Source organism: Calonectris borealis, chromosome 10 (genome assembly GCF_964195595.1).
Source record: "Calonectris borealis chromosome 10, bCalBor7.hap1.2, whole genome shotgun sequence".
Lineage (NCBI taxonomy): Eukaryota > Metazoa > Chordata > Aves > Procellariiformes > Procellariidae > Calonectris > Calonectris borealis.
In genome coordinates, this window is record NC_134321.1 from 18,658,838 (window position 1) to 18,671,158 (window position 12,321).

The 12,321-nt window shown below is 37.9% G+C and overlaps 1 protein-coding gene across 3 annotated transcripts in view; it reads left to right on the forward strand.

The window, feature by feature from the left end:
* PRKCD (protein kinase C delta) overlaps positions 1-12,321 on the forward strand; it is a 67,927-nt gene that overhangs the window by 25,949 nt on the left and 29,657 nt on the right. For 2 of the 3 annotated variants that reach the window (XM_075159233.1, XM_075159235.1), the window contains exons 2-3: positions 6,812-6,892; positions 12,097-12,230. In XM_075159233.1, the coding sequence (XP_075015334.1) occupies positions 12,116-12,230 (115 nt within the window). In that variant the 5' untranslated portion in view covers positions 6,812-6,892; positions 12,097-12,115. The remainder of the gene's footprint in view (positions 1-6,811; positions 6,893-12,096; positions 12,231-12,321) is intronic. The other variant, XM_075159234.1, reaches the window with a different exon arrangement.

A 12,321-nucleotide genomic window follows, 5' to 3' on the forward strand; every position in this document is an offset into this window, starting at 1 on the left:
ATGTACTTAAAGTGGTGTAGTGGAAGCAAATATCCAGACCTGTGGGGAAGAGCCAGCATCCTGTGGCCTGTGGAGTGCTGAGTGCTGTAAACCATAAGGCAGAAAGGAGTCTTTTGGGCTAAGTTGTGCTGGGGATGTGGCTTGTTGTAAATAACAGGAGAGCTCCTTGCCAGCACCCACTACTCGCTCGTTTGAGCTGTGTTGATATGTGAGGCAGAGGATATGGCCACTGCTGCGTGGAATTGAGAGGTATTTCAGATATACAAAACGCTGGGGCAATAATTAAGCTGTGATTAAGCAAGCTGCATAGTAAACAGTATGAAAGAGCTGCTTGGCATTCAAGGAGGGAAAGAATCAAGGCAGTGTGGATAGAGCTAATACACAGAGGAAAGATTTGGAGGCAGGACTGGGCAGACCATTAAGGGTAGATCTACTCAAACAAATTACACCATGTGGAAAGAGAATTTCCCACTCGGCTGCCTGGGGACATGCAGTCTTTCCATGCTGAGAGTTAAGAAAGGGATCTTCTCTAATTGTAAGTGGGAACATTTGCATTTGGAACTACTAGGAGCATTTTGGTTCCTGTGTGCTTCACTCCCGTACTTGCAGTCCGTTACCTGCCTGTCCCTTTTAAAAGCACAATTGCACTATAAAGATTGGGAGGAGCATTGTACGCACGGTGTATGCTATTGCCTTAGGAGCGTTGCAGTGTACAGCTGTTTGGTTTTCCGCGTGAGTTCTTCTGTGCCAGTAGCAGCCATACGCCATCCTTTTTAACTTAATGATCTAACAGAAATGACATGTCCTAATGGTACGCTTCCCAACCATGACATGATACAGGAGGTACTATTTAGTGACAGCAGTTTGTGATTTTCTATCAAAAGATTGCTAGAAAAATTATCACAGAGAAGCACTTTTATGGCAAAAGAACATGTACAGCAAAAAGTCAGAAATAACTGGAAGGTGCAGGGAAAGTAACCAAGATTTTAACTCATTTATCCATTTAGTGATGGAGGAAGTGATAGGCCATAATGAGCCAGGAAAGCTTGTTTGTAGGAAAATCATTGAATACTCCCTTGCTTCTGTGGGCTAACTGGGACATGAGAGCACAACTGTAATCAAAGAGTTTGTGTTCAGTTACTTTTTTGGGTAATCTATAGTATCCTTGCAAGTCAGTTGCATATGTCTTTTCTTCCTGAAAGTATTTTTTAGACAAGTAATGAAGTTTGTGTCTTGTTTATCAGTATGTTCATTAGTGCAATGACCCAATAAAGTAACAAAACAGATGTTGACTTGCAGTGTTGTTAAGTGAAGTTCTTGGGTATATGTTTTGTATTTCTCTGTGTGTGTAGTGTTTTGCATATGCAAACCAAACATCTAATTTTTGAATGATTCTCCAGTTTTTAGTAGGATGAGCACTGGAGTGGAAGCGGGAAAAAGCCATGACAGACAATACACATCTAATAATTTGATCTGCACTCATCCTCCAGAAATTTGGGTCTTTGAAGTAGTAGGAATAGCGTTTCTGGAAGTTGGCCAAAAGGTGTTCTTGATAGCACCCAGTCCACAGCACTTCTTACTCTCTCAAAACCCAAAAGAGTTGAGCATATCCTACCATGGTTATCTCTACAAACAAGATTCTGGCTCATCTAAAGCTCCATGGATTTTTGTTTAGCTTTTTCTCTCTTGTTTACTGTGTTGTGTCCAGACATGTCAATGCTTAAAGGTTTTCTTCCCCAATAAGGGTACTAAAATGATATGTTTTTATTCATTTAGTGGAAATCACTTAATGTGGCTATTAGCAGACACGTATCATAGCGTTTAGATAAAGACAGCATCCATGTCATCACAATGTGGAGTTTATATATTTAAACCACAAAATTCAGGAAAAGGTAAAAAAATAAAGGTTTGCTGTTAACTTCTTATCTGGAAGATTAAAAAGGAAGGAATTAAAAATGGTATTAAAAATAAGTACATCTTACCCTGAGTTTACATTACAGCTTGTACTGTAAACTTACAGTTTACATTACAACTTGTACTGTAAACTCTGTGCTACCTTTAAATAACGCAAATCTCTCTTAAGATCCCTTTATGCTTTAATTGAACTTGCTGTTAATGAGCTGTGTCTCTTTCTTCTATATTTGGGGAATGTGACGTCTACTGTAGAGCTTTAAGTGTTCATTTCCTCTAGAAAGTGATTCAGAGGGGAGGGGACAGTTAAAAATCATTCGTGGTTCCATTGTCTTATCTGTTTTTGGAAATCTAAGCCTGAACTTTGAAATTACAGCAGGAGCAAATGCTTTTAATTAAAAATAAATTTCACTTACATTTGCTTCTTTTCAATTTCTCCTTATTAATCCCTGTGGCCATTCATTATTTAGCATCATCCTATACATTCCTCAGTGTCACTCAGTCGTGCTTATTTCATCTCTTCATTGCAAAAGGGAGAGATGCTTTCACAGGTAACGATGTGTGTATCCGTGTATGGCTTCACTGTTTATTTTCAGTTATTAAACCATAAAAAAAGTCTTAATTAAGTTGACTTATATTGGTTGTTTATATTTCTTTTGTGTTTTTTGTCCTTCACATTCTAGGTAATAAAAAAAAAAAAAACAACAGGATAAAAGGATGGTTCCTGCCTACCCTGAGTAGCCTTTGAGTACCAGGAAATAGCACGGAGGAGGGAGCATCATGCTCCCATGATTCAGCCCATCTTGCTGTCTAATGTCTAATTGAAGTGACTAAGTATGTTTGTGGCCCTCGGGGAAAAAATACTTCTCAAAAAAACAAACAAAACAACCCCAGTAATGCCAGATACAGTCAGGAGGGAGGACTGGATCTATTTCTACAACTCAAAACAGTTAATGAGCAAAATTTTTGGTTCACAAATCTTGTGTCCTTTTACTTTAAAAGCCTTGATCAAAATAATGCATCCATGAACTGAATTGCATTTCCTCCGACGAGGTTCTCTGAGCAGCAGATTTCCAGCATGTATGAATGATGATACATTCTCTCAGCTAATGAATATTGTAGCTTTCCAGATACTTGGAGGATTAGGTCATAGTGCTGGTGGTAGTATAAATTTCTGGCTTGGAGGCTTGTGCTCTGCGAGAGGCACTTAGACTGCATAATCTGCTGATGTTTTCAAAAGTGCAAAGTAAAACTGTTCTCTAATTGGAATGTTTTAGAAGGCATTTTTTGTATTTCTGTTGAATGCCCAGTTTCTCTATTTCCATTTTTTGCAGCTTCATTGTTCATATAGAGACATTAACCCAGTATATTGAAATAAGACAAATTTCCAATTTCCTTTTTTTTCCTAAACTGTAATTGACATACGGTCTTTATGGTATTTGGCTGTTTCAGTGTTAAGGGGGAAGAACTTTTCCTCTTTGGTGGAAAGTAAAAAACAAACAAACAAACAAAAAACCCAAAAAAACCAAAAACAAACCACCAAAACAAAATCAACAACAAAACAAAAAACCCGCACCAAATAAACTCAAGTGTTTTGAAGAGAAAGGCAATATATATTGGGTTGTAAAAGTTTAGCTGAAGTGTTGTCATGTTGTTTTCTGTTTGGTTTGAAAATAGGTTGTTGGCATTTTGTGTTATTCACTCTGGGAAATATATCTCAATTTCCAGGAAACTTATGATCATGCAGAAAATAAGAAGCTTTGTGTGCATAATTATATATCAGAAAGAAAATCTTGAATGTTATACTGAATCCTAGAATACTCAGCAGGAGTGAAGATGGTGCTGAAGGATGGGCTTGGTGTGTAACTCCTCCGTTAAAGGATGCTAATGGAGTGTGCCTGAATGTGGGTCCCTGCCCACTTGATTATGGTGATACCTAAACAGATATTATACAAAATGTTGGATTTTCTTTGGCTATTTTCCTTTGGTTTGGTACTTCTGAAAGCTGTATGAGTAGCTCAGCTTTCCCGGTGTGCTGGTTGTTACAAAAATGTCTACGAACCCTCTTGCAGAACAGCATGCTTCCTTTGGAGAACTCGTATTCACATGATAAACTTGATGTACAGTTTTGCAATTCAGTCGTGTTGACTAAATACTGGCAAATTCTTTGAACATTGTTGAGGAAGTGGGAGCTGAGAGCTAGTCAGGGGCTCAGACTCACAGAAGGCATCCAGGGCTCTGTTTAGTGACATAGAGCCAGAACTGGTGCATAGCTTGGCTCCAGGGTGTATTACTGTAGGGAGGAAGAGGTATAGCTTCATCCCTTTCACCTAAAAGGTTTTTTACTCTCACACAGAGGGAATAGTATTATTTAATTGCAGGAAAAAAACCATCTACTTATTCCCCATGTCAAAAAAAAAAAAAAGTTTCCTAATTAGTCTTAAATCATGCATACATAGAGAAAAAACATAGTTTGCTTCCTATCTAGTATTTTGGACATGCTCCCATTTCGTAATGTGATTTGATATTAATGAATTGTTCACTCACCTAGAGCTTCACTAGCCTCGTTGTATTAATCCTCCCATGCTACTGCAGTTGCTACTTATCAAAGGATATCAGCTTGCACTATCAGAAATAATGAACAAAGTCTTCGGGCTTCAGGCAGTGTTTCTCCTCTTGCATGTTTTTAATGTCTGATGTTTGGGTTTGAAGTTAACGAAAAGGATTCATTTGCACTTTTGTTTCAGACTTGATTTTGGTAATAGTGAAAAAGTGTGCCTACAGCGCTTTCATCTACTGTTTAGTCCTGTGCGTTCAAAGAGGAAGGAGAACTTGAGAATTTAAAAAAAAAAAAAAAGTATTTAAATTGCTATGTCTTATGCAATTCTAAAGAAAAAGCAGCTGACAGTACTTCCCCCCTTTCCCCTTCAAATAGTAGTTGTGGAGTATCAAAAAAGCCAACTTTGTTGCTCCAAATGTTCTTTTTCCCTTTCCAAAAAAGGACATTCAGTGTAAAATGCTTTTTTTATCTTGCAGCATATGCTGCGTAACAGCCTGTCCTGCTGTCTATTTCAGAGTCCAAAATTTTCTCAACTTACTGATGTTTTAGTGTAAAACCCAGATCTGTCTTACTTGATGCACTTGAAACCACTTTAAGAACAGTCAACTGTTGTTACTGAGCTGATCATATGTTATCACATGCTCAAATAAATTGGGCTGCATGTCTTCCAAAAAACCTGTAAAATCAGGTCTGCTTTAGTTCTTGCTTGCCTGCTATCTGCATTCCCCTCAAGCTTCTCAGGAGTTTGCACTGCCAAGATTAAAAGAGTTGGCCTGCCGAAAAAGGTTTCTGATGCTCATATTTTGAAAAGTTTCTCATAATAATGATAGGGAAAGCATCAGTAATTTTTTTGGCCTTGAGAGTGTTGGGGAAATATCAACAATTTATGGCAGCCATAAATTCAGGCAGGTTTTGGACTGCTGAGCATGCAAAAAAGGCATGGAAACTTGGAATTATCTGGCCGAGTGGGATGAAACCAAGGAACATGTCTTGCTACATGGCTTATCTAGATGGATTTTCTCCAGACTATTGCAACATAAACAGTGACAGATTTTATTATGTCATTGTTTCTGTTTCTAGCCTTGTTCTAACCCAACAAAAGCAGAAGTATCTGAAAGAAAATACTGGGGGGGAAAGAAGGAAATGGTAACTACATTTTTTCCGAGCTAGGTTTGTAGGACTCTGTGAACCACTCTATATGTACTATTTAAAAAAAACCAAAGCAAACTCCAAAACTTACAGCATTTACACTAGAATTTGGTGTATCGAATTGTCATTTTGAAATTATGAACCAGAAAAAAATTTCATTTGGCAATAAATTTAACAGCAAGTGAATTGAATTGTGATGTTAAATTTCTTGTCATCTTTTCTCACTTTTCATAGTCCTGTTGTGTAATTATTTAAAAACATTTTATGAAGATACACTGTTTTAGAAATATTACTGCAGAAATTGTAAGTGATTGGGCTGTTGGGCTGTTTTAAAGATGCTCTTTTCATGCTTGACTTCCTGAAGATAACTGCATTTTGTTAAATATTACCTAATGGATGTATTTTGCTTTCATAAGTGTATAGTCCCGCAGTTCTAATTTTAAGGTTTGTTTTTATTTTGTTTTTAAAATCTTCTCCATAATATAGTTTAGCAAAATAGTGCTGAGAAGCTTCATGTTTCTAATTACCATTCTTGGATAGACAGATGGATCTAATTAATAACTGGAGCAAATTAAACTATTCATAGGATATAGTTGCACCTTAATGGCTAAACCTAAATGACAAATGGCTAAACCTAAATAAAAGCAAGAGTGATGCTGGTGCAGGGACAGTACTTTTGGAGAATTCTCCTTTTCCTGCAGGAACCTACATGCAATGTGTGAGTTTAGTCCTGTTTTTTGTAGAACACTTTTCAAACCCTCTGTGGATTTTAAGCTTTCAAAGCAGCACCTACAGATAATGTTTTTTGCCATCTCTGGCAGCTGTGAGCATTCAGCATCATGATGTATAGTGATTTGGTGTTGGTTATAAGTATGTTTTTTAGGCTTTAGCTGGATAGCAGTAGTGCAATAGTCAGTAGTGCTTAGAGAAGTCTAGCTGATAAAGAATGCTGCAGTGTATCTTCTTGACAAGGTTGATTACAGCAAATATAATAAGCCTCTTTTAAACTTACTTCATTTTTAGACTGACTTCTTCCCATAGAACATCAAATAGAGGCGAGGGCTCACAACAGAACCTACTAAAATTCTCTGTAGGGTAACTGTAGGTGTGCAATGTAGACAGTGGTTAGGATCACCACTTTGGTTCAGTGAAATATCCTACAGCATAGGTATTTTTTCTTCTGTCTTGCAGATGGGATTATTTTGATCGTCAGCTGAAAGAATACCTGTGAAGGGAGTTCTTCAAGAACCATAGCCAACCCATCTGCTTCGTGTGAGTTTTTCTGTAATGTAAGCATAAAGCAGCATACCTGGGAACAAAAAAATCATAATGTGCACATTAATGGTGTGCACAGGTGAAGGGTGCTAATCACACTTCCAGCATCTTTACTTACAGGCTTTCCCGTATTATCGCCATGAAAGTAGCATAATCACCTTTGTAGGCCATATACAAAGAGGAAGGAGGTCCTTGTTCATGTTTTTGAAAGTGATGTGGGGGCAATAAGTTGGGCAATAGTTTGTTGCTATCTTTCTTGAACTCCTTGTCCATTGCCAGAATGGAGGACAGGAAACCCCTCGTGTAAAAAAAGATACCTGAAAGTTTTAAGTAGTCTATATTTTTGCATCTTAAAAAAGAAAAGAGTTACTGCTGCATCTTTTCAGGGAAGAACACTAATTGGTCAGCTATGCGTGGTGCTAGCTACCAGTGTTGGTGTTCCTCAAAGCATTTGTGTGGCCTTGGAAGCAGCCTCAGCAAGGAGCTAAGCAGAAAGCAGTCATTTCATGCCATCCAGAGCATTTCTGTGAGACAGCATGGAAAAGCCATGACCTGCCTGTGCAACTTTACGTCCGTTTGCGAAATGTTTTACAGACTACTACAAGCAAATCAGAGGCTCAAATCAGCAGGGGAGTTTTCTCATTTGTATTTCTCTTGGATGTATAGTCCCGTATCACTGATGGAACAGTCTGTGCTCTGTTTGGGCTCATTAGTTTTTTAGTCTCTTCAGTGCTCTGTTGCTGGCCTGTGTCAGCGTTTCCTCCAGATGATCCACTGCTTTGATGTTACTTCCCGCTTTGTGTAAAAGTCACAACCGCGTCTTTGTTTCTGGATTGTGTTAGAGGTGGCTTGCCCTCACTGTTTATAACAAGGCAGAATTACAGCAACAAAGGAGCCCTGACAAGTAACGCTTTCAGTTGCAGCATGAGTCCCTGATAGCTGCTGTGCACTGTTGGAAGGGGAGGAACTACAGAATTTACCCTTTGTCCCTTGTGTCTGTGTGGAGAAGATTTTTAATCTAATGTGAATTTTATGCTAGCAAATATTCTGAAAATTCTCCTTGGAATATTTAATATTTTAATTTATTTTGAAGATTTCTTTAAAACTGCATGTTACAGACACATCCATGTGAAAACTGAATATTGTTCATCCAGCAGATGTTGACATTGATGATGTGAAGATGTTTTAATTTTTTCCCCTTCTCGCTCCATGCATATTATAGTTGATAGTAACATGGTTGATTTTCTTTCCATATTAAATAGTCAAAAGCTCTTAATTTTAAAGCTTCATGGAATTTACTGTGGATGCTGCAGAATCTGTCCCAGATAGCACAGAACATGGTTTTAGCTTGCAACAGGGCAGTTCAGGGATCCTTGACAAAACGAATGTTGTGCTGGACGGCATCCGATGGTGTACTCTGAATCAGTGTGGCCATCACCATGTACTTCATATAGAATAATGTTACTAGAAGATTTTTCCCCTAGCTTTTTTTCAGATTGCACATGACTTTGAAACTGTTTGAGATACTGAACCTGTAATTTAGACTTTCAGTATTTCTGGATTTCGCATCTCAGTTTTTCCACTATTTGGTTTGGATAAAATTACACCCTTCAGGGAAAACAGTTTGGCTTTTATACTTCATAGCAGCAATACAGATTGTATGAGTAGATTGTAAAATCTCCCTCAATTCATAGCTGGTGTTTTATAGCAGTTTCAGTTCTTGGCAGATACAGCTCTTAAAACTAGAGTCAACGCTTGTTCTGTCACTTCGGAAACAGTCATGGAGACTAGAGAGGGACTTTTGTCTAAAATGCACCAAGCAAAACATATGTATTGCTTTCGATGTTTCTGCTTTTCAAATGTGACAAAATTTTGGATGAGTGTATGCAACAGGGATTTTGAGAAACTTTTTTGAATTAAAATTAATCTCTTTCACTGAATTTCACTGCCAAAAACAGTTTTAGTGGGCTAAGTTTTTGTTTACAGAAGTACAGCTGATACTTGTCAACTGTTGCACTGCAATATCTTAGCATAGACAAGGATTGGAAAATGTACCTGAGAAGCAAATGCAAACCCTCCTTTCTCACTTAACCTCCCTGCGTCACGGTATAGCCTATCATGTATAGTGAGATTTTGCATTAAGCTACTTAAAATCTCTACGACTGTGAAAAAACCATAATGTATAAGGGTAGAGAAACTTGGCAGGAACAGGTAGTTTGTTATGTGAAAATAAGCTGTTGAGATTTTTTTTAAGTTGTTAAATGGAAAAACAAAAAGTTTCTTCTAGTTTCACAGTGACCTTGGACTGAGTGCATTTGAACATCATCAGAAATTCTGAGATGTTGGTGTTTTCTCCTAACTGCTGAATTGCTTGCGTGTAGCATTTCTGAGTGAGCATTTGAGATTGCACTGAAGTCAAGTACAATGAAACTAAAACAAATAACCATATTCAAAACCAAGAAGCAGAGCTGAAAATGTGGCCTTCAAACGATTTGGCCATCAGAAATGAGGAAGATTGTGGGATTATTCAAAATGCGTATGCATTGTACCTGTTTCTATTGTATCTGTTAATTTGGAGATAAAGAAGTAAATGTCAAAGCCTTGTATTCTGTTTCAGGACTAACATTGGCTTGAGTCAGATGGTATGAGTGAAATCATGCAATTGTTAGTTTAGCTTTGTCAGTGCTTTCCAATTTTTTTGTTAGTGAAGTCCCAGACTTACTGGAAATTGTGACTTCTAGCTGGGCTGTCCCTTCCAGCCAGAATTATCCTGCAATCCTGTGATTCTGTCAAATACTTTCCAGTGGGAGCTACATGCTGACCTACCCAGCTTGTTTCTACCTATGGCCTAATTGGGTCTTAAAGCTGTTTCCTCAGAGGTGAATGATGATGAAATCTGGTTTCTTTGACATCCATACTGAGTAGTAACTATATGTGATCTGGTGTTGGCCAGTCATGTAGCTAGTCACTTGAGGGTAGTTCCGAACATAGTGAGTGCAAGGTCTCTTGAGCAGCTAAAATGTGTTCCTCATTAAAACTCTTGATGAGCATTGTGTTTATGTTGCATTTGTGAAAGTGAAGTATCGGATGCTATTTGTTAATTTTTACAAAAGCTGTCTATTTTTCTTTCTTTGTGAGGTCATCTCAGTCTCCAGTCTCATCAAATGGTGCTCCAAGCTGCGATAACCAGTGGATTAGTGGGGAAAGTTTGTTATTTTACTGCAAGTCTGCATGACCGTCTGCGTGAATGTGAATTATAGTCGTAGCTTTCAGTTCTTCAGTGGGATAAGCAATGGTGCCAAGTAATCCTAAAGCTGCTTTCTAACTTCATCTTACTCTACAGAAAAGAAAGTAGGGAAACAGTCAGTTAATAAAAACTAGCTCAATAAATGTTAGAGTCATAAAATTTTTCCATTTATTGAGAATGGTCTCCACATAGGGAGATTGCGTGATGTGCAAATAATGGTGTCAGGACCTATATGCTGTCTTGCTGCAAAGACTCTGATTTCACAGTCTTTTATCTAAATGACTGTTCTGAGCCTTAAGAGATACAAGAGGAATGTTAATTGCTTCTCAGGTCCATGTCTTTACATTAAAAAAATGCAAACATGTGCAGGATTGCTTTAAATGTTCTTCCTAGTGCTGCTTGACTGTGCCGGTTAACAATCTACACTCAAAAGGCCGGCTCAGCCCCGTTTCAATTCTTTATTTTTTTTCATCATCTTTTCCTGTTACCTTGTTAACTCTTTTCTCCTAAACGCTCCTTCTCTGCATCCCTCATTCTCTGATCATACTAGCATTCCCTTGCTATCAAATGACTGTTTTCTCTTACCCTTTGAATAAGTAATTTTTGCTTCATAAAGCCATATTAACATACAAGCTATAGGGCTAACTCCATTGTTGAAGGTGCTGCGAATTGTAAACTGAAATCTGCTCAAAGTTCAGCAGCTCTTAAGAACGAGGGAAGATTGTAGTGAAACACCAGTTTGCTGACTTAGAAATTACAGGTGTTTTGGATTCTTGTAATTCCTGACAGTTTAAACCAGGTGACACAGTAGTGCTGGAGGTTTTTTCCTACCTCTCCCTCTTCCTTTGCCTGATATGTGCAGGTATAGAGGCTCACAGTTTGAATCATTAGCTCTGTGATGCTTCCTGGGATTACTATACTGCCACCTGAATGCAGTGCTTGAATAGAAGTCGTGTGATATTATACTTGTTTCAGTTTGGTGGTGGTATTTGGAACATATGTTGTTTTCCACATTAAGTATGAAAAATAAAATGCTCACTTACCCAGTGAAATACCTAGGTTTCAGAAATATCTGTAACTGCATTTATCTAAGTGAGAAAGTAAGTGTGAACTCATGTGTATGGACCAATTACTCAGGTTGTTAATGTTGATCAGGTGCTCATGCAGTGCAATTTCTTGATTGTGCCTAAGGACACATTACCATTACTGTGCATCTGGTAGTGGTTTTTGCTGCTGTGTCCAGAAATTGTGTGTAGGTTCAGTAGTTTCTCAAATAATCTTTAAAAATAAAATTAACTGAAGGTGTTCCTTTTATCATTTGATTGCCTATTGAGGTGCCTAGAATTCTGTCTGGGAATTTTTGAGGCTGTGTAGCAATTAAAAAAGAAAATAACGTGTAGCAACAAAATAGTGTGAGCTTTAGATGATTAATTTTGGTCCTAGGTCTCCCTCCTTGCATTGTGAGAGATACTGGGAAAAGAACATGTGGAACAGACAAAACTCTTCTTCCTCCCTTTTTTTCCCCAACCCACCCTTCATTCCAGGTGTGAGGAAAAAAAATGTTTAAAAAAAACCCTGAACAATCTATCTGTTGGTTTGTGAACTACTTTTTTGATAAGAATGTTTATATACTTGTGTGTTAATGAATAGAGTCTCTGTGTTTAAAAATTGAGCAAGGCCTAAGTCAAAGGCATAACTGCTACTTACTTTTAACAGGATATGGTTAAAAAGGTGTCTTAAATTCAGTCTTTGATTGTACTTGTTACATTTTTTTGTTTCAGTACATGCCAGTTTTACTTTAGGCTCATGGTCTCAGAGACGCATTGAGGACTTGCAAACTTCAGAGGATAGGTTGTATCAGCTATGATGGCTGGTGAGAAATGTGTATCGCTTTCTTACAAGTCTCAGACCAGGTCTTTTATTCTATGATTTTTATTTACTTCTTTCCACTTAGGTCTGCATCATTGTGAACAATGGCCCCCTTCTTACGGATATCTTTCAACTCATTTGAGCTGGGACCTGTGCAGAATCAAGGGGAACAACTACAGCCTTTCTGTGCTATCAAGATGAAGGAAGCATTGACTACAGGTGAGGTTACAAATCACAAATGGTGATTCATTTTCTGAGTATGAGTAAGTTTTTGAGAAATACTGCAATCCCTCTTAGTCTGTGAATGGTA